Source organism: Gossypium arboreum, chromosome 13 (assembly GCF_025698485.1).
Source record: "Gossypium arboreum isolate Shixiya-1 chromosome 13, ASM2569848v2, whole genome shotgun sequence".
NCBI lineage: Eukaryota > Viridiplantae > Streptophyta > Magnoliopsida > Malvales > Malvaceae > Gossypium > Gossypium arboreum.
The window spans coordinates 128,797,482-128,815,492 of NC_069082.1; the positions used below are offsets into that span (position 1 = coordinate 128,797,482).

Here is an 18,011-nt window from a genome sequence, read left to right on the forward strand (position 1 = left end):
ATGGTCAATTGGAAGAGAGAGAAATCTAGAGACAATGATGATATTGGAGATATTTTAGATAAATTAAATAAATAAATATTAGTTTATTAATACTTTAAATTGATTTTTAAATGATATTTTATTATTTTATTATTATTTTATTTAGTATATATAAGGAAAGAAAGATGAAGAATCATCATCTTTTCTTTCCCATGCAAACCAACGTGAGAGAGAGGAAGAAGAAAAGAAGTTTTCTTTCTTTACAATTTGGTCCTTTTACAAAAAAATTACCATTTTCACCTAGAAATCAAAAGAATTTCCATAGCTACTAAGAGAGAAAAATGTTAAGGAGAGCATGAGGAGTTAGAATATCAAGTTGGATTTAAGAAATAGAAGCTGGAGGAGAGAGAAAATCAAGTTAAAGATTAGTATCAATAGAACAAGGTAAGTACATCAAGATTTCAATATGTTTTTAAGTTTGTTATTATTGACAAAGTATGGAAATAATGTAATAGTAGAGTTTTCTTACATAAGGTCCTATATTCTTGATATGTTAGTGAAGAGAAAATAAGAGAAAGTGATGAGAAATGGTGTAGAAAAAGAAAATAAGGGTGTTATAACATGGTAATTAATATCTTACACTAAAATAGTTTTGGACAGCAGCAGTAGTCTAACTTTGAAAAAATCATAAAAAATTGTATAAATCTAATTATAGGATGAATAAAATATGAAATTAAATCTTATTAAGTCTAGTTTCTTATAGAAGAAATTCTGTAAGCAATGGAATTGTAAATCATGAGATATGATGAATTTTGTGAGACAAGGTCAGAATGATTTCGGGTTCCCCTGTTCTGACTTTGTAAAATCATAAAAAATTGGATAAAAATAATTATGGACTTAAATTTGTATATTTATAATCCTGAATGAGTTTATTTTCAATAGAAACAAACGGGAACATCATTCGAATTCTTTATGAGGAGATAATTAATTTTTAGTGAAGAAGGGTCACAACTGTCAGACAGCAGAATAAGAGTGACTTTAAAGAATAAACTGTACTTATTGGCTAAACCAAAAATTCTGAAAATTTTATGGAAAGAAGATATATGAGTCTAGTTTCAGGGAAAATTAGCGGATCTTAATTTTAAGTTCTATATCTCCATATATAAATAATTTAGTGATTATGACGCAGATAGACAGCTTGAATATTCATAAAAGTAAATAATAAAAATTATAGATAATGTTACTTACAAGTGTGTATATACATTAAGGATGTGGAATGGAGAGGAGGAGGAGGAAAAATATGTATGAATATTCATCTAGCATGGCTAATTTGCATATTTTAGGCTCAGGGACTAAATTGAATAAAATTAAAACTTTATGGGCAATTTTGTAAAAATATCATAAATGACCAAATTGCATGAAATGGATTATTTTATTATTTAAATTATAAAATTGAATGAAATTATTAATTTAGTTCAAGATCGAGGGAAAACATGTTTTAGGGATTAAATTGAAAAGTGTTGAAATTATGGAAAATTTTGATATTTTATAGAATTCATGGACTGTTATCAATATGTATGAGAATAATAGCTGGAAATAAGGATTAAATTGCAAGAATTTTATTTTCCTGACCCTAAGGATGAAATCGTCATTAATTAAAAGTTTAGGGGCAAAATGGTAATTTTGCCTAGAGCATTAATTAAATGCATTAGAATATGAAATGAATGAAAATGATGATCAAATTTATTTATAAAGATCCGAACGACTCAAATACGAGACTTGATCGTGAAAAAGAAAAGATATCGGATTAATAAAATTATAAACACAAACAAGCAATGAGGTAAGTTTGTGTAACTTGAATTGTATTTTTAAATACTTGAAATATGTGGTTATGTGATAAAAATATGATTTGAATGTTCAATTCATGATAATTGATGAAATATTGATAATACTCGATATAAATTGAAAATAAATCCCGGTTGAATGGAATGGAATTCAATGGATCATTGGAAAAGGAATTGACGGTAAAAAGGATTTAGCCCGGACGGGTGATCCTATTCTGATATAGCCCTCCCGAAGAATACGTGTAAAATAGATTTAGCCCAGATGGGTAATCCAAATTAGGGTCTAAATTTAGCCTGGACTGGTAATTCAGATCCAAGCTCATTAGAGTAATTGTCGTTCAGGATTTAGCTTTGGGTGGTAATCCCGACAATACTCTATGAGTTTATATTCTGAGGATTTAGCTTGACCGGTAATCCCGCTGTAAGGATGAGGTTCGCAGGAGTGTGCTTTCTGAAATGAAATGTGTAAGACCATGGTTGAAAGACACCATGGCAACATGATATAAAATGTGTAAGACCATGGTTGAAAGATACCATGGCAACAGGATATAAAATGTGTAAGACCATGGTTGAAAGATACCATGGCAACATGACGGGAATGAATAAGACCATGGTTGAAAGATACCATGGCAATGTAACATGAAATGAACAAGACCATGGTTGAAAGAATGGCAACCTGACAGAAAATGAGTAAGACCATAGTTGAAAGACACTATGGCATCATGTCAAAGATAAATAAGACCGTGGATGGGAGACGCGATGACATCTATTGAACAATTGATATTCAAGTAATATGTATCAGATGACGAATGGTTATATGAAATGGTTGTGTGAAATGTTTACAAGAACTGGTCATATGGAAATGTATGTACAAAATAGTTGTATGAAATAATTATAAAGATAGATAAACGAAATAAGAATAAGTACATGGAATATAATTTATGTTATGTTTGATATAAATTTTACCGAACAAATATACATAAAATAAATGGAAATGATGGAGCATGAAATATTGATATAATGAAATGATTGATATATACTTATGAAGAAAGCGGTAAGAGAAAGATATGTTTCATGACATGTACATATATGATTATCTTTGATATGTTGATACAAGGAAATTATGTAAGTAAAGACAATTATTAAACTCAAGCATGACATGTCGAGAAAATAAGTATATCAATGTTGAATTTATATGAAATATGTGTAAGTATACTAACAATGATGTTGTTTGACGGCTAGGCAAGTGTCAAGCTATTGATTGAATGGTAACATGTTTAATTATAAGAAGCATTGAAATGATAAGTACTTAGAAGAAAATATTTAAGATTTTGCGAAATTTTTTATGATCCCGATTTAATTCCGGTTGGTTTTTAATATATGTTTGGGGCTTCAAGGGCCCAATAGAGAGACGTTATGATTATTTTCAAAATATGAATAATAAATGACTTAGAATTATCTGAAAATGTTCAATAAACTCCGGTAATGCCTCGTACCTATTCCGGCAATGGATACGGGTAGGGGGTGTTACATGTGTAGCTAAAAATAAATATAGACATATTGGGTTTTGTTCAATTACATGTTAGTTAAAAAATACATGGATATTTCCGGGAAATATGGTTGATTTTTTTTTATGAGTCTGGCCGAGTCATGAGTAAATCAATTTATTTTTGCCATCAAGGGTAAATTAATTGGATATGATATATTTTGTCCAAATTATTAGTAATTTAACTGTAAATTGTAACGGTGTCATGATTTTAATAATTTTTTGATGTAAAAAAATTAATCTAGAGCAATTTCTAAGAAAGAGACTAAAATAAACTTTACATAATAATATAGAGACTCCCGTTAGACTTTGATGTTAAATTTATCATTATGCTTATTTTGTTGCTTAAATTTAAAATATTTTCTTGTTAAAATCAATTTCACCTTCAACACCTAGGTTAGTTATTTGAGGTAATTAGTGGTAGTTGATTAAAGATGTGTATTAATATTTTTATTTTTAGGAATAATGGGAAAAATATCTTAATAAATAAAAAATTAAAATACGTCACAGGTCAATGTCTTTTCTCATATTTATAATTCAACTCATGTACTTTTATTTTTAAGAATTTAGTCCTACATTTTAAATTTCAAAATTTATATCCAACTATTAACACTTGTTATAATTATTTTGTTAAATTTAGGTCCATTATAACGTCATTTTTTTAGTGACATTGCTACCAAGCAAATATTTTTTTTTTCGAAATATCATACCAACAAATTTAACAAAAAAAATTTTAACAATGTTAACAGTTGAAGTCGAATTTTGAAATTTGAAAAGTAGAGGGACTAAATTCCAAATTTGAAAAGAGTACATGGGTTTATAACATATTTTACCCTAAAAATTGGAATTACTTATCATGATCGAGCAAATTATGGAAATTTGATGCAATGAAAATATAAAAGGCTCTAGAAGCCATTGAAAAGTGATAATGATAAAGAATTCTATGTGTTGGTCTGATGGTCAGGGTGTCTACATGTTTAAGTCTCGTTATTGTTAGGGCTTTACCCTTCTCTTATAATTCACCAAAAAAAAAGGTGATAATGATAATAATAATAAAAGTTAAAAGTGATTTGTGTTCTACCTTTTAAAGCGAGTGTATAAATTCATAAATACTTGTTTGATTTATGAAATAAATTATCCTTATAAATATAGTGAAATAGTTAGGATATAATTGGCATGGCAACACTTTGTGTTAGAAGACAACAATTTTTGTCTTGCATAACACTTATGTACATAATGAAGGCCATGGTGTTTGGTGTGATGGTTGGATTGCATTTTCAATGCTATAAATGTACTGTGTTCAGTCGGAATTCTGAGTATCTCAATCTTATTTTACTAGAGTTTACTAAGTGCTAAGTGTTTTAAACAATGATGATTGAATTTATATTTAGGATGTGTTTTAAACATGCAAGTCAGTAATGCTATAGTATCAGGGCAAGGTATCGATGCACAGGGACCATGTATTGATATCTCTGCCCCTACACCTCTAAATTTATGGCTTTTAAGCTCAAATTAACCTGGAACCAGGTCTTAATGTTATAGTTTTGTAAAGATACCTTAGAAATGATTTGAAAAGTTTATTAAAACCTCAGAAAATTATCTTTTAATGAACCAAGTGAAAAGTGACTTGATTTTTGAAAGAAGACTTTATTGTCTCATTTTCGAAAGTCTGCATTTTAAGTCGATTGAAAAACCCGAAAACTAGTTTTAGGATTTTACCTCTTCTTAACACTTGGAAATCAATTTGATCATAGTTTGAAATGTATAGCAAAGTTTTAGAAATATGGAATCATGGATGTATTAAATCCTTTAAATTTGTTTTATGATAAATGCTTTCCATAAGAAATTTTGTAAGTACAAACATTGTATCTGTGTGATATCATTCATTCGTATTAATCGTCAGTGTCGGTGAGGAGTGTTACAATTTTAAGCTTAAATCTTACAATATGTAATATTTTATTGATTTATAAAAATACAAAAAATATCATCATAATAATATAACTTATTTTGTAAAATAAATATTTTTTTTATCATTTTTCAATTGATTCAATTCCCGGTTGACTTGACTTGTGACATTAACTCAAATCTATCCTATCATATCCTCAATGAATCTTTGAATTGAGAGGAATGAAGATCCTCCATTGACAATTGCTTTTCTAGCAATTTTAGCCATTTCCTTCACTTTCTTCCTAACCTCATTGGAATCATCCATTACTTGCTTGACCGCTTTTTCAATCTCGTTGGCCGTCACAACATTGTCGATGTTAAGTTGTTCGTAGTCAAGTCTTAGCTCCACCGCTAACCTTAATTCCTTCACCATTTTAAATGCGTTCATTTTTTGTTCAGCGTACATAGGCCATGTTACCATCGGCACCCCGAACCACAAGCTTTCGAGGATTGAGTTCCAACCACAATGGGATACGAATGCTCCTATTGCTTCATGGGCTAAAATCTCCACCTGTGGTGCCCACCCGTATATCATCATCCCCTTCCCTTGGATCCTTTCCGTGAACCCTTTCGGAAACATATCTTCATTGTAACAAACTCCTCCTAGAGCATCGTTTTGTGATGGTTGCGGCGGTGACGATGATTGCACGCACAAGGACCATAAGAACCTGTATCCGCTTTGCTCAAGTCCAAGTGCTATTTCTTTGACTTGGGGTGCAAGAAAGCGCCCAAAGCTTCCAAAGCAAAGAAATATCACCGATGATTGAGGCTGTTCATCGAGCCATTTCATCACTTTTTTGTGTTGAGCCAAGTCCGACTCAGTGTGAGGCCTACAATTGATATCAAGCACTGGCCCGATGGAGTAAACCGGGGGATTTCTGCCATTGGAGAAATTGCTAATAGCATAAGGTTCAAGCTCTTCAAATGTATTAACCATAATCCCTTTGGCAGCCTTGAATTTTTGAGCAATCATTATATAAGCAGGATAACCATTATCCTTGTCGAACAAGTCAGAAGGCAAAACATTAGGAGGGACGGGATTGATAAATCCCGAGATCAACTCGTCTGGATTGGACCGTTTAAACTCAGGGATATCTCGAGTCTCACCATGTCGGGTCGTCAAGTGGAACAAAAGACTCAAGAAGCCTGCATTAGCGGTTAAAAATATATACGAAGGGATTTTGAATTCATGAGCAACGTCGACCAGTGGTACAAACAGCAAATCGAAAACAAACCCTGTAAAAGTCGTCGAATTTAAACTCGATTTTGACGATGAAATGTCAGTGACAACGTTTTTCAAAAGCGGCAAGTGCGTTTCCACAAGGTCAATGACGTGGTCTTCGAACGACTGTCGATGATGATCAACAATCAAAGGAACATCGATGAATTTGAATCGGTCGGGCTTCGAGGCCTTGACTGATTCGATATAAGCATTGGCGAAAGAATCGAAAGGCGATTTAACGAAAACGACGGTGATCAAAATCCGGTTATCATGATCAACGAGACGCTTTGCGAATTCGAGAATTGGGATCAAGTGGCCTTTGCTTGTTTGTGGAACGAATATTAGCTCTACGTTCTTCATTTTTATTGATGTAAAAGTTCATACTGAAACTTAATAGAGAGAATGAGAGTTTAAATAATGGATGTTTATTTGGAAATTTAAAAAAAATGATATCTTCGTTGTTGTTGTTGTTTTTTAATTCCATTTTTAGTTTTTTAATGATTTCCATGTTTTTAATTAAAATATATTTTACTGTATAATTCATAAATAAAAATAAGTTGCTATTTTTCAAATATTTTAGATTTAAATGGTTTCTAGATATTGATTTTAGTCATAATAACAAATTTAACCTTCCATGTTTATTTTTGTTTAATTTGATCCTTATTTTTCTAGTTAAATTTAAGAGAGTCAACTCATTTATTTATTTAAATGATCTCATTATAAATTTTGATCATATCTCCTCTTTTGATACAATACCTAGAATTACTCATAGTCCTCCAACCCATAAATAGTAGGATAATGCACTTCAATGCACTCGAGCTCATGTCCTCCTGCATTGATAACAATGTTTATGCCAATCAAGCTAATACTCAATTGACAACTCATTTTTTTAAACGAAAATACTTATTAAAATATTATTTTGATAATATCGATAAAATAGTCTGTGACAATCCATGTATGCTTTATGTCAACGTAGCACTATTAATTTTATATATGTCATGTCAATAAATAATTTTAAAAAATATTTAAAAACAAAAACAAAAAATTCATAAATTTGAAATAAAGAAAGAAAAGAAAATGAATTTTCACGTGAGTTGTAATATTTAAAATTTTAATATTTTAGTCAATATTTCCATTAAAAACAACAATTCCACTTCAATAGTCAAATTATTATTATTTTTGATAAGGTTAAATTTCAACGTAAAACGTTAAACAATTCAGGTTTAATTTTGAAAGATGGGATCAAACAAATTTGAAAATTTACCAAAGCTGTTGGTATGTGTATGTTGATAGCAGAAATTTATTAAAAAGAAAAGGTTCAAATTATTGGCAATGAAATGCACGAATGGTAAAATAATTTATAGTAGTCCTTTTGACGTTATAATTAATTTATAAATATAATGCTTTTAATTGAGTCTTAGCCTAATTGATATGGGTATTGTTGTCAACATAGGAGGACACGGATTTGAGTGTACTGAAACGCATTATCTTCCCATTTATGGTTGGAGAGAAAATACGGGTAATTCTAGGCATGGTGTTAAAAAGAACATATATGATTAGAACTTATAATGAGATTGTTTAAAAAATAAATAAATACAAATACAGTGATAAATAGATAAATGGTAAGTTTCACTGGTTTTATAATTCACGGTTTTGAACGATTCATGAGTCATTTGATTTAATCTTTTTTTCTAGACTAATATCCCAACCAGTTTCTGGTCCAATTAATTGGTCATTTCCGATTTAAACAACGTTGAATAAAAGTATATACCGATGAAATTTTAAAAAATTGAAATTAATTTTCTTGTTTAACTTTGAACTCGATTAACTTCATTGGTTGGATTGAAGCATTTATCTTCAAGTTACTTGTAATTAACAATTCCAATGTAAAAAATAGTCTCCTTCCTTACATCGCTCCATTTAAAATCTCAACATTTAATTCGTTCATACAAATCCTTCATCTATAGGATCAAATAATGTTAACATTTTGCCATTTTGGCAAATCCTAAAACTTTAGGACTTTGAATTGTTAGAGTTCGAGTATCGTATTTTTGACAAATATCAAGTTATTTTAGTTTCAAGTCCCATCACGTGTAAATCATATCCAAATTTATTATGATCTATATCCAGATATATTTTGATTTTGATTTTATTACATTGTGTTGAATTAATTTTAATTCTAATTTATTAGATATGCTATTTTTATAATTCATTCTATATTTCCGATAAACTCCCTAAAATATTGAAAATTAATTTCTCTACTGCTATAATTGGTAAATCAACTTTTATAATCCTAAAAGTACTTGTTGCCGATCAAATCATGTGGAAATCCTTCTATGATGTTTGTAAACTGCTTGTTTCACTCAATAATCTTATAATAAACTCTATGCTAATGTGATCCTTAATTTTACTAAATTAGATTGCTAGTGTTCTCTAAAAAAACATATGCAAGGTTGTTTAAATTAGATGACTGATTAAACCGAGAACTGATAGGGATATTTGTTCGGAAAAAGGTAATGAATCGATTGATTTAGAAACCGATACAGGCTGGTTCTGAAAACCTTGAACGTAAGTACCCTTTCGGAAATCGTAAGGAAGATAGCAATTTCCAATAACAAATAAGGACACGTACAACCAATGTTACTAAGAATGCGAATCAATTACGAATAAAAACTAGAACACAATTAGTTACTTCTATAAAAACGTAATTCGACAGAGTAGTCTTCTTCCAGGAACGAAATATGATATATTCAAATGTAAAACACCATTGATAGTGTCCCAAAAACAAAATTGTGAAGATAATGAAGAACAACACACCCCAAGTAGCAAACACATTTTAAATAACAAAGTTCATTACCCACTTAAATCTTAGATGGTTAAAACTTACTCCTTGCTCGAAAGGTATTAGTGCGTTTATTTACAGTTAGTGTAAAAACAATGCTGACGATAACATTAGATATTGTAACCTGAGAGAAAATAAGAAAACTAAACGCACCTCACTAAAAGTAAATCCCATTTAAAGTAGTCCTAACTCTTTATGCCTTCGTATATTTAAAATTTAATCACTTCATTTTTATTTTTAAGGGATTTAATCAGGTTAACTGTCTCAAAATTCTTTTGTCAAATTAGCTATGTAATATTTTGAAATAATAACTTTTTCACTTGATAATCAATTAACCATGTAAGAAAAAGATTTGTAATAAGACTTGTATTTTAACTTGTTCATTGTGAAAAGAAATTTTATACCAAGTTCTTCATTATAATAATTACTAACCCTAAACTTGCAATTAAATTGAGAAATTTACTACTATTTTTCCTAAAACACAAAATTATTATTTTTTTAAATATAAGGAGAGTGCATAAAATTAAAGCAGGCACAAGTATTTTTAGTCTTTATTTCTACAAGCCAAAATTTACAGCACATATTAAAAAAAAAAAAGACGAAAAATTAAAATTAAAAAAGAGAGCAAAAAATTCAGAAAAATCACCTGCTTTTGCTATCGTAATCGACGATCTCAGAATCAGTAACGGATCTCGAATGTTGAACAATAGATCGACCGATCGAATTGATCCAATCCTCTTTCTCTTTCTCCGTATCAGCGATGAAATACATGGTGGAATCTCGAGTGGAGAGCTCAAAAGCGAATGCCTTATTGACGATATCCTCAGCTCCTTTGACGGTAAGGCAAGATCCTACTGAAACAACACCGCGAGGAGAAGATCGGCGGCTGACTGAAGCCGGATCCTTGAACCATAACAGTTTGCCTTGTTTCAAGATGAACCAACGGCGTCGCCAAGTCTTGATGTAATCACCTTGTTTGGTCAACCAACCGGCTCGTTCCGGGTTGGTCCAGAACTCGACGCCTTTATAATCATCGGGATTCGGGTCCTGACCCGTTGCCGCTCGCCATAGATTCTCCATTTTTTTGAAGAAAGGGAGAGGAAAATGGCGTGTTTTTGAGTGAGATGTGGAATTAGATTTGGATTTTTTTTTTTTTTTGGGGTTAATGGGAGTCGGTCGAAGATGCCTTTGTCTTTTTCAAAACGTCGACGTTTATGTGATAGATACGTGCATTTACCCATGTGAGGTCAAAGATATATATACTTTTACAGCGGTGAAACTCGAACTCGAGTATTTAGTATCTAAAGCCTTAAACCCTCTGTCTTAATAATTTTAGGATCGTGTATAGTTAAAAATTTATAAAAATAAAATATATTAATAAATTAATTTTATTGATTCGTATCAACTTATAAATTAATTGATCTATTATCTCATTCTAAATTCATACCTCGATTAATTTTTAATCTAACTGATCCGATCAATTTTTGTCAAACATGCTAAAGCTTTATTAATTTAAAATGTATTTAATTTAAGTTTCTTTTCTTTGTTGATAATGTGTAATAATTTTATTAAAATATACTTTAAAAATTTATATTATTAGTACATTTTGAATTCTTTTAATAATTTAGCTCTATTAATTGTTGAATTTAAAGTTTAATTCTAAGTTTTGTACTTGAGCTCGATAAAGTTTGTATGTATTTAAATTTAAACTCGCTCGATATTTAAACATATGGTTAATAATATGTTATGAGAAATAACGTGATTTAATAATATAAAATATTTTAAATATATGTTAAAAATGAAAAATCCAATAAAGTTTATGAACATTTGAGTTAAATATTGTTAAACTTGAAGTTAATTCGATCAATTGCTTGAACTCAAACTTGATTTAATAATTATCAAATCGAGTTAGAGTAATTTTAAATACCAATCTTATTTACATCCCTAAATGTATCGAGGTTAGCAATTGAATTTTATTTTCAAATTTGATAAATAAAGGACTAAATCAAAATGTTTTTGAAAGTTTAAAATCAATTTTCTGATTAAATAACACGTGGAGTGAGTGGGTTGGATGATGAGCTCACACCACATGCTTGTTGCTGATTAGTAGCCACATGTTTGGATTCAACCACTTTTTCGACTTTTTCTTGGCAACCACTTCGGCTTTTTTTTTTTTATATTAATAATTTGGTAATTATTTTATATTGAGGTTAATTTTTTGTCATTAATTTTTAAAATTGGTAATTGCTTTTGCATTTGAGTGATTTTTTAAAGTTAGTTTATGATATTTCTTCTAAAACTTTTCAGGTTTTAATTTAAGAATAATTGTTAAATTTAAATTTTAATGTGAAAATAATTATCTAATTCAAGCGAATAATTATCAAGTTTAATGATTAATTTAATGAAGAAAAAATTTAAGCTCAAATGAGATAGAGTTACTAAATTTAACTTCTAATTAATGATTTAAGATATGTATATGACATTTTAATATTAAGGTGTATTTAGCATTACATTTAAGAAGCACTTTTTAGACAAAAATATTATTAGATAATACTTTTACAAAATAAAAATTAGTTCAAAAGTTTTTTTAATTAAAAGTTTTAGCTTATCCCCAAATTTTAAATTTGGTTTTATTCGTATTTAGTTCCTGAATTTGATGACTTCTTTCGTGGCCTTTGGATTTTTTTTCTATCTATATTAGTATTAAATTTTTCGATAAACTTTGTCCTTTGAACTCGATTTATGTAAAATTATCGTATGAAATTTTTAAGATTTTAAATAATTTTTAAAATATTTAAATAATTATATATTACAATTTTAAAGTGTCTATCGAAATCTAAGTTGTCAACTCATGGATTAAGTATTGATTTATCCATTTTTGTTTTTCTCCGGTTAAGGGAACAAGCTAGTAGAAGAGCTACGAACAATTTGATTATCATTTCGAATCAAAACTTGAATTTTAGAAGTGAGATTTAATCGAATTAAAATTCTGGGTTGAGCTCGAATTTTCTTTATCCTTCAGATTTTCTCTGTTCAATTCAATTTTGGTTAATGGATTGCACTTACAAGAACCCAAATGCACCCATAGAGGATCGAGTCAAAGACCTTCTTTCTCGAATGACTCTACAAGAAAAGATCGGTCAAATGACCCAAATCGAGCGAAGTGTCGCCACTCCTGCTGATCTCAAAAGCTTTTCCATAGGTACCTTTATTTTTTTTGTCCTCTTTTAGGCATTTTCTCGAACAGTCTGTTGATAATTTTTGAGAACTAGAGAACACTGATTAGCCTTAAATTTTTGGCAGGTAGTATACTGAGTGCCGGTGGAAGTGTGCCATTTGAGAAAGCATTGCCAGCTGATTGGGCTGATATGGTGGATAAGTTCCAGCAGGCAGCACTTGAGTCTCGGCTTGGGATACCGCTTATTTATGGGATTGATGCAGTTCATGGTAACAATAGTGTTTATGGTGCCACTATATTTCCTCACAATGTTGGAGTTGGAGCTACTAGGTTTGTTTCTTCTTTGATTTTAAGTCTTTTATGGTAATTTCTAATATTTCTTTGATCAATGCCAATGTTGATGAAGGAAAATAAATGAATATTGTGATATTAATTTTCCCCTATATTACATCATGTCCATTAGAGAGAAAAAAAATATAGAGTTTTTGACTGGTACTATGTGCTAAAAATGAGTGATGTTTCAAAAGAACTTATCCCACCTCACTTATTCTAAAACTTTAGACTTTTGCTTATAATATAGAGTCAGTTGAGAGGATGGGCTTGCGCACACGAGAATTGGACCCCAAAGTCCAGTGTTGTGCAAATCAATAGATTTCCCCTTGCGCGTGATAAGCTCATATTTTTAAACATTTCGTTGAAATTACCCAAAAGCCTTGTGTTGCTTGAACTCAAGTGCGAGTGCTAGATGTATATGTTCAACATAGGAGTGCTCTTTTTTCTAAGTTTCCCCCTATAATAAGGGGTTGCTCCTTGGGGGCAAGTGCCGGATATAGGTATGTGTTGAGCACAAGTATGCTCATTTTTTTTTCTAGGTATTAAGAAAGAGGGAAAAAGGGAATTGGACTAGAACTAGGCACTCTTGTATTATGTTGCTAAAAATCAGAGGCAAGTGCTGGATATAAGTGTGTCAAACATAAATATGCTTAAAATTTTCTATGTATTTAAAGGATCTTAACGCGTATCCAAGTCTAATTATGTGTGGATATGAATATTTTAAGCAAAATGAAGAGGTAGAGTAAGATAACTCTTGTATTTAGCCTTCTCCATTTCCTCAGCCAACTTTTTACAGTAAAAGATTCATGGGAGTATCATTTCAAATACAGTAGTTGTATCTTCTAATTATTGAAAATTATATGCTCATCATAGAGATGCAGATTTGGCTCAAAGAATTGGGGCTGCAACTGCTCTTGAAGTTAGGGCAACTGGCATTCACTATGACTTTGCTCCCTGCGTAGCTGTAAGTACTGTAAAAATAATTAGCCAAATGTTCTTTGATTCTACCGTGTTGTACCAAGTCAAATAATTACCGAGATACTAGACCTGATAATTCATACGTCCATGTTGTGTTCATGTCATAATCATGTTTAAGATCCTTTTTATATATTATAAAATTTTCTATTATATAGATTTTGAGACATTAGTGTATTATCACAGGTATGCAGGGATCCCAGATGGGGAAGATGTTTTGAGTGTTATAGTGAAGACACCAACATTGTTCGAAAAATGACTTCCATTATTACAGGTTTGCAGGGAAAACCACCGGCGGACTACCCGAAAGGCTACCCTTTTGTAGCTGGCAGGTAGATATATTCGTGTTGGATTCTGTATCAACTATCAATAACCATATACAGGTATACCTCGTTAGAAACTTGTTTCAACCTCTCATCATCAAGTTTGCTTGATTCCAGAAACAATGTCATTGCATGTGCGAAGCATTTTGTTGGAGATGGAGGCACTGAAAAGGGTATAAATGAAGGGAATACCATATTATCATATGATGATTTAGAGAGCATTCATATGGCACCATATCTGGACTGTATTTCTCAGGGGGTTTCCACCATTATGGCATCATATTCCAGTTGGAACGGACGTCAACTTCATGCTGATCGTTTCCTCTTGACAGAAATTCTAAAAGATAAACTAGGTTTCAAGGTTTGGATCCCTGTATTCTTTTCATCCGAAATGGCCTATAGGTGTACTGTGAAATGCCTATTATAGTAAGGCATTCCATCAAATGCTTTATGTAGCATATGTAACTTCGGGGGAATGTTCTGTTCAGGGTTTTGTAATTTCTGACTGGGAAGCACTCGATCGACTCACTGAACCTCGAGGCTCAAACTATCGTTATTGTATTTCTACTGCTGTTAATGCTGGTATCGACATGGTATAGAATGTTTCTCGAATTCTACAATAAATCTTTCTTTTGTTCATTTCTTCATTCCTTGATTGAGAAAATGTGCAGGTAATGGTGCCTCTCAGATATAAACAGTTCATGGATGATTTGACGTTTCTGGTTGAATCTGGGGAAGTACTGATGTCCAGGATAGATGATGCCGTTGAACGAATATTGAGAGTGAAATTTGTTTCCGGTCTTTTCGAATATCCCTTCTCCGATAGATCTCTGCTGGATATAGTTGGCTGCAAGGTAAATATTGCAGAATTTAGCATCTGATAACTGAAATTTTGGAACATGGTTTTGAAGGAAATTTTTTTTCCAGCATTTTTCCAAGAATTTATTGCAATTAGTTCAACAGTAAGCGGCCGAGTTTCCGAGACTCGGTATGTTTGCTTGTTAGGAGACACATGTTTGCTACTTTTTATTAGGTAAATGTTTCAAAGGCAACCAAAGTCCTTGTTGATTTTATACTGTTGAAAGGATGGTCCTGATATTCTGATTTTCCTGCAGCTACACAGGGAACTAGCTCGTGAAGCAGTTCGCAAATCCTTGGTTCTATTAAAAAACGGAAAGAACCCTGAAAATCTGTTTCTTCCATTAGACCGAACTGCTAAAAGAATTCTTGTTGCTGGCTCACACGCTGACAATCTCGGGTACCAGTGCGGTGGTTGGACCAGTACCTGGTTTGGAGGCAGTGGTAGAATAACAATTGGTAAGTGGATATATATCGAGTTTCCTTTCTTCTTATCTGTTTTTTTGCTTCTCTATTGTTTCTGAAAGTCAATTAACCGATCACTTATTTATAGAACCATACCATTTATCAACAAAATGCATGCATAGACATCTAATAACCAATAACTTTGCTGCAACGAGAGAGATGGGACTTATTCCTGAGTTCATGTAGGCATTTGGATTGATGGGTTTTCTTTTATAATTTAGGCACCACCATCTTGGATGCCATTAGAGAATCTGCAGGAGACAAAACAGAGGTGATCTATGATGAATGCCCCTCAACAAACACCTTAGCAGGGCAGTACTCTTTTGCCATTGTAGTTGTAGGTGAACCACCTTATGCCGAAACTTTAGGCGACAACAAAGAGCTTGTAATCCCTTTTAATGGAAGTGATATAATCAGTTCCGTTGCCGAAAAAATCCCCACGTTGGCCATCTTGATATCTGGAAGACCCTTGGTTTTAGAACCTCAGGTTTTGGAAAAAGTTGATGCTTTCATCGCTGCTTGGTTGCCTGGAACTGAAGGGAGGGGAGTCACGGATGTTGTATTTGGAGATTTTGAATTTGAGGGTCGATTACCGATGACATGGTTTAGAAGCAAGGACCAGCTTCCGATGAATCCCGGACAAAATTCATATGACCCTTTGTTTCCGTTAGGGTTTGGATTGACATACAATAAGGAGAAGAAACCTCAAGAGTAAGCAACTTGTACTCTATTTATAGATCTTTTGTATAATGTATGTAAATGAGTGTGCTCAATCACATTGTCATTAGAACCCTACTGTTTAGGTGGAAACCCGATATTTATATTAGAGTTCAAGTAACATGGATCAGTTTTATTACCATCCCCTAGTGTTTGAATGTATGAAATAAGGTCTAGCTTGCCATTGGTTGTTGTGGTGGTTAAGAAAAGCTCTGTTTGTAAAAGGTGCTGTGAACAATGATGGTTTGTAATTTATGTTAGGCATTTCTATGAATAAACATATGTTATGAAAATTAATAATATATATGATATCAAATTTAGCTCAAGCTTCAAACACGAAAGCTTGAGCCAAGCTTTGAGTCTCGAATTTCAAGTCTAACTCGAGCTTTTGAGCTTGGTTCAATTGCATCATACATGAAGGGGTACCAATTACACTAAAGGATAATTAACACATAAAAACAAAGACTAACTGAAAAGTACAAAAATTAAATCCACAATCCACAACTTATTCATAATAAGGACTAATAACGAAATTTGACCCTTAACAATAGAATCACCATAGCTGAAAAAATCACTCACTCAACATCATACCCTTTCTCTTGAAGCTCTGAAATAACTTCATTCCTCATCCTAAGCCAAAGCTTCATCGCTTCCTGTTCGAACTTCTTGTTCTGCATCTCTTTCTGATAATTAACCGAATCTTTATCGGTTTCTATTATCCCTTTCGGCCCAATCGTAGTTCCAATCATGCCTCCCTTAGCAACGAACTCTTCCATAGCCTCAGCATCACCGGGGTACGGAAACTCTCGCCGCTCATATAAATGGGCTAATTCCCTTTCTTCTTTTGGTCTAGGCTTCAACGTCCACCACCCTAGCGGCGACGTTTCGTTGTAAAGCCATGCAACGCCAAAGAGCGTGTAGGTGCATAGCAATGCCTTCCCGACTTGCTTCCAAAAGTAATGATCTTCTTTGCCTAATCCTATCTTTTTTAGATACTTGTCTGCGTCTATTGATTTTAACAATTGGAAACCTGGGATTTTTGAGAAAAAGTAGTTTCGTTTAGGCATTTCATCGAACAGGTTGAATACAATCAATTGAGGTGAAAATTGAATGAATTTGTTTAATATTTGTCATTGAGATTTACCTGTTTTGGCTTCTTGATACCGTTTACGAACCATTGTTTGAAACCCAATCCAACGATCGAGAAATAGTTTGAGTCTTATCGTATGATAATTATGATCGGAGAAAGTTTAACTTTGTCTAATAGTTCAAGGTGATAATAAGATCATATCAGAAGATTGAACAGTTTTTTAATTTACCAAATTTATCCCTACACTTTTGTCAAATTTACGAGCATAATTCAATACTTCTGGATAACAGAAGGGATAATTGGGTCATTTTATGAGATTAATAGCATTTACACGACGGCTCCAACGATGAGGTTCGCAACACTTGTATCGGGTTAATTCCATCGAATATCCCCAAGCTATCACAATTATTTTAAGGGTAAACTGCTGCCAAAGTCCCTAAACTATTAGTAATTTTACATTTTGGTCATTCAACTTCAAAAAGATATAAAATTGTCACTAAACTATTTGAAAATTTTCATTTAAGTCACTAGGCTGCTAAAATCATTGTTGCATAGCCTTCTCTATTCGCATTGCCAACACCAATTAAAAGCTCTAATTCCCCTTCTCTTCTATCATTTATTTTTTTATGAAACAACTTTGAACGTCACAATCTACAAACCAAAATCCAAATAATTTTTTCTCCTATCTCCAC

The 18,011-nt window shown here is 31.9% G+C and overlaps 4 protein-coding genes across 4 annotated transcripts; 1 reads left to right on the top strand and 3 right to left on the bottom strand.

Annotated features, from left to right (window-relative positions):
* Positions 1–5,293: 5,293 nt before the first annotated feature.
* On the bottom strand, positions 5,294–6,917 carry LOC108485708 (UDP-glycosyltransferase 71D1-like). The gene has a single exon (XM_017789558.2). The coding sequence runs from the start codon at positions 6,896–6,898 to the stop codon at positions 5,456–5,458; it is 1,443 nt and encodes a 480-aa protein (XP_017645047.1). The 5' UTR covers positions 6,899–6,917; the 3' UTR covers positions 5,294–5,455.
* Positions 6,918–9,848: 2,931 nt separating this feature from the next.
* On the bottom strand, positions 9,849–10,541 carry LOC108485400 (pleckstrin homology domain-containing protein 1-like). The gene has a single exon (XM_017789232.2). The coding sequence runs from the start codon at positions 10,458–10,460 to the stop codon at positions 10,023–10,025; it is 438 nt and encodes a 145-aa protein (XP_017644721.1). The 5' UTR covers positions 10,461–10,541; the 3' UTR covers positions 9,849–10,022.
* A 1,337-nt stretch (positions 10,542–11,878) lies between these two features.
* On the top strand, positions 11,879–16,529 carry LOC108486426 (uncharacterized). The gene is made up of 9 exons (XM_017790478.2): positions 11,879–12,582; positions 12,684–12,888; positions 13,765–13,855; positions 14,053–14,198; positions 14,307–14,550; positions 14,678–14,782; positions 14,861–15,043; positions 15,305–15,506; positions 15,734–16,529. The coding sequence occupies exons 1-9, from the start codon at positions 12,432–12,434 to the stop codon at positions 16,225–16,227; spliced, it is 1,821 nt and encodes a 606-aa protein (XP_017645967.1). The 5' UTR covers positions 11,879–12,431; the 3' UTR covers positions 16,228–16,529.
* Positions 16,514–17,644, bottom strand: LOC108486427 (uncharacterized). Its single transcript, XM_017790479.2, has 2 exons — positions 17,374–17,644; positions 16,514–17,259 (listed from the first exon to the last, which is right to left on the bottom strand). Exons 1-2 carry the CDS (start codon positions 17,405–17,407, stop codon positions 16,805–16,807), a joined length of 489 nt encoding a protein of 162 aa, XP_017645968.1. The 5' UTR covers positions 17,408–17,644; the 3' UTR covers positions 16,514–16,804.
* Positions 17,645–18,011: the final 367 nt, after the last annotated feature.

Bases quoted from the DNA above. Each gene is read 5' to 3' on its own strand.
- LOC108485708 (XM_017789558.2), bottom strand. From the start codon at position 6,898: ATGAAGAACGTAGAGCTAATATTCGTTCCACAAACAAGCAAAGGCCAC.
- LOC108485400 (XM_017789232.2), bottom strand. From the start codon at position 10,460: ATGGAGAATCTATGGCGAGCGGCAACGGGTCAGGACCCGAATCCCGAT.
- LOC108486426 (XM_017790478.2), top strand. From the start codon at position 12,432: ATGGATTGCACTTACAAGAACCCAAATGCACCCATAGAGGATCGAGTC. The intron at 14,199-14,306 runs GTAGATATATTC...GCTTGATTCCAG, and splicing joins TACCCTTTTGTAGCTGGCAG to AAACAATGTCATTGCATGTG. The intron at 15,044-15,304 runs GTAAATATTGCA...ATTTTCCTGCAG, and splicing joins TGGATATAGTTGGCTGCAAG to CTACACAGGGAACTAGCTCG.
- LOC108486427 (XM_017790479.2), bottom strand. From the start codon at position 17,407: ATGGTTCGTAAACGGTATCAAGAAGCCAAAACAG. The intron at 17,260-17,373 runs GTAAATCTCAAT...CAAAAATCCCAG, and splicing joins GTATCAAGAAGCCAAAACAG to GTTTCCAATTGTTAAAATCA.